Source organism: Rhagoletis zephyria, unplaced genomic scaffold (genome assembly GCF_001687245.7).
Source record: "Rhagoletis zephyria isolate East Lansing unplaced genomic scaffold, Rhagoletis_zephyria_1.1 Rzeph_scaffold_02754, whole genome shotgun sequence".
In the NCBI taxonomy this organism is placed as follows: domain Eukaryota; kingdom Metazoa; phylum Arthropoda; class Insecta; order Diptera; family Tephritidae; genus Rhagoletis; species Rhagoletis zephyria.
This window is the reverse complement of record NW_016159838.1, coordinates 28,867-32,430: the sequence shown is the minus strand read 5'-3', so window position 1 is coordinate 32,430 and position 3,564 is coordinate 28,867. Positions and strand designations below refer to the sequence as shown.

Sequence of the window (3,564 nt, the reverse complement as noted above, 5' to 3'; positions counted from 1 at the left end):
AATTCAAGTAAAAAACTTTGCATACATTGCGAAAAATTCTCTGTGCCAATACTTTGATCCGGCACTATAAATATTTATTAATTATAATTCCATTCAATAAAAGAACTACAATAATTTGAATTAATTAATTGCCTCTATTTTTAGCATTCAAAAACAGTAGATAAAGCAGTGTAAAAAGACGCTTTTTTAACGTAAATTAATCGTTTACGAGACTCGTTTACAATTAAAAAACGGACGTAAAAATATTCGCATACGAATGCTTTTTCGATCCGTTTACGACTGTTCGTAGGCGATGCACAATTTAAAGCGAAAAAGTGCTCGAAAAAGATTCGTAAACGGCTATCATAAACGATTTTTAATCCGGTTTTTCTTCGAGAAAATATCCAATTACGAGCTTGTTTACGATGATTTTGCTGGCTGGGTAATACATTCTCATTTTAATATTTTTCTCTTTTTGGCGGGCACTGATTTATATGCATATGTACATACGTAGATACAATTATTAACATAATTTCGTACATAATCTATTGACATACATTCCCACATTTTGATGCACAAAAATGCATGTGTTGTATAGTACACTCGGAGCGCTCGCTCGTCGCTCACTCGTCTTACCTAGCAGAGCGAGTATGCAGACAGCTACTCGCCTCGCACTGCGAGCGAGGCAACACACAACAGCCTCGCTCGTTTAATAGGAGCGCGAGCATACAATCAGCACTCGCGAGCAAGCCAAACTGCTCGTGCCTCGCCCCATTGCTGCTACGAGTCCGAGCTGCGAGCGCCTCGTTGCCTGCGAGGCTTTGAGTAGGAGTTTGCTCGCTCGCTCGCTCGAACTCCGAGTTTTTGCCCACCCTGCCCGTGAGGTACCTACCATCTTTCCGATAAAAAATAATAATTATTGAAATCGGTATTTGTGGTCCAAAGTTATACGGTAGCATACATAAAAAAGAAAAAAATATTCCTAAAAACTGATAACCTAAGTCGGTTAAAAATATTTGAGTTCTTTGTTAATTTTATGTAAATAAAGTGCAATTTATGAATCTTTAAAACGTGTATTTATTTATTACATACTGTATTTTAAAGTACATATTATCTGAAGCGAATTTTCAGTATTTTCTGGTGATATATCTCTAGAAGTATAAACCACTTCCAAAATATATTCCTTGGTGCGCCCCTGTTGTTGGTAATTACTTCTCATGTTTTGCGTGGTGGGTATTCTAACGTTGGTTTATAGGAAATTTTCGAAGTAATTTGTGATAGTGTTTTAGATTTGAAAATGAAAATGTAATCCCTACCAGAGCAATTCATCCGATACTCCAATACAATTACATTTTCCTTTTCAAATCCCAAACACCATTAGAAATTACTTCGAAAATCTCCTATAAACAAATGTTTGAATAGTACAAAGACTCACACGTACACAAAAATTTACAGTGCAATACGGTAAAATTTGCACATTGCTGTTAAGAAATTCGTAGAAACTTTACCCAAATTGTGCTGGTAGAGTTTTTTATTACTTTTTGTAGATCTATGATATTTCTTTTAATTTCTGGAAATCAAACAAAATTTTAAAAAAAAAATTTTTCTATTTTATAATGTTCTGCAGGCCCTCCATTCCGAAACTCAATCTTTTGACGGCATTCTAATTGGAAATGTAGAAGCTGCAGATGGGGACCGCAACGATAAGCTGGAATTTTCGTTAAGAGGCCAGCATGCTGGTCTTTTCGAAATAGACTCTAAGGGCAGCCTTTATATTCGGCCTGAGCAACTTCAAGGACTAAATGAATCAACGGTTCATTTAATAGCCATAGCAACTGATTCAGGTGTACCACAACGAAGCACTTCTGTGCCTGTTACAATAGCTCTGGATGGCGTCGCACTTGCTCAAGTGTCTTGGCGTTCCAATTTAATTGGAATTTTAAGCATGATCATCAGTGTATTCATTTTGATAGTTTTGGTTCTTACTTGCTATATATTGCGCTCTAAGAGAAAAATTCAAAAGGCTTCCCCACCTTTGGGACGAAATCGTGTACACAGCAATGCACATAGTGCAGTTTCTTCGGCCAACTTGGTTACACACGAACAAATTTCCAGCAATGGTACTGGTGCTATAGTCATGAGCGGCACTAGCGGCGTGTCTGTGTTGCATATGAAAAACGATGGCAACATCACTATGTCGAACCCCATCGGCAATTGTGTGGATCATGCCGGCGTTGGTCTGCCGAATTCCACCACTACCCTAGCTAAACGCGAACAAGAACGTGATCATGAAAGACAGCGTGAAAGTTACGCTGCAACTGTGAGAAGTAAGTAAGAACCCAGAATTTATTTATAAATGTAGCCAAAAACGTCATTAGTCATTCTTCCAGGCATAGTGTCGCGTGCCTCAGCCAATGGACAATTGTTCGAAGACAATGAGATCGAAAATGACTCACTTTCAAATCAGGACAACATGACATCAGAAACCAACAATAAAAAAACTGCTTGGGGGCCGACAGCAAACGCACAGCGAGGAGTTTTATCGGTAGCGAATTTGAATTGTAACGCTGCTAGTGGTTCTAACCTCTTAGCGGAAACTGAAACAATGGGTTCATCAGAAAATAACTTAACGGTATATTTTTAAGCATCGAAATCGAAATTCTTCCCATTGATAAACATATGTACCTACATATGTAAGTAAATGTACAAAAGGACCTCACCCGGCCAAGAAATGTATGTTAGCAGATGTTATGAGTTTTACGATAGTTTCTCTTGCCTTAAAATTTATTTATTTTTTTCTATCCGTTGAATGCATTCGTTTTATACATATATGGGCATTCCCATGGTGACAGTCATACGATTTCAATGTGATACAAAAAAGGAATACCATTTGTTTTCTTTAACTTTTTTGGGCCATTGTATAGCACATAATTAGCTCTATATTTAACCGAAAAATGAAATCAATCGAACTGCTTGGTCCTGAAATATAAGCATTTAAAGAGAGTGTCGTTACGTGACAAAAAATGGAAGTTGATTTTTTCTTTTCTTACAAAATCGCAAAACTCTGCGAATTGTGGATGGCTATTTTCATGAAACTTATTTTAATATGATTTGGAGCAATTCTAGTTGTTTTTAGAGTTTTTTGAATTAATGCAAATTGTTTCAATTCTCTTTTACAACCCCAAGTGTGAAACGTGACGTGACGTGGCGTCACGTGACATAAATTTCCATCGTTATATTTTTGTTAATATTGCTTTTAAATGAATTTTCAACGCAAATAAAACATGTATTTTATGTAGAATATACTTTATATTTTGACTTCAGCGCCAATTCAGGGTCAATTTATTAGAAATCTATGATTTATTATGTTTCAACCACATACGCCAAATTCGAACCAAATCAGACCATAAATACGGTTTTTCGAAATATCTCGACCTCGGCACCACCTAGGAAGACCATTTTATGCAAAGATGATTTTACTTACATAGCCAGTATATATTTTAAAAAGCAGACAAATCGGCCCGTAAATACGTTAGATATAAAACTTTTATTTTTTTTGTCGTGGTGGACCTTCCGCTGGAAACA

General features: G+C 36.5%; 1 protein-coding gene across 1 annotated transcript; it reads left to right on the top strand.

Moving 5' to 3' along the window:
• The first annotated feature begins 1,196 nt into the window (after nt 1–1,196).
• Nucleotides 1,197–2,821, top strand: LOC108367649 (uncharacterized). The gene is made up of 3 exons (XM_017622322.1): nt 1,197–1,208; nt 1,607–2,306; nt 2,370–2,821. The coding sequence occupies exons 1-3, from the start codon at nt 1,197–1,199 to the stop codon at nt 2,621–2,623; spliced, it is 966 nt and encodes a 321-aa protein (XP_017477811.1). The 3' UTR covers nt 2,624–2,821.
• The last annotated feature ends 743 nt before the right edge of the window (nt 2,822–3,564 follow it).

What these genes read in the sequence shown, in the direction of transcription:
- LOC108367649 (XM_017622322.1), top strand. An exon ending in TTACGCTGCAACTGTGAGAA is followed by an intron (nt 2,307 to 2,369) that starts GTAAGTAAGAAC and finishes TCATTCTTCCAG; the next exon opens with GCATAGTGTCGCGTGCCTCA.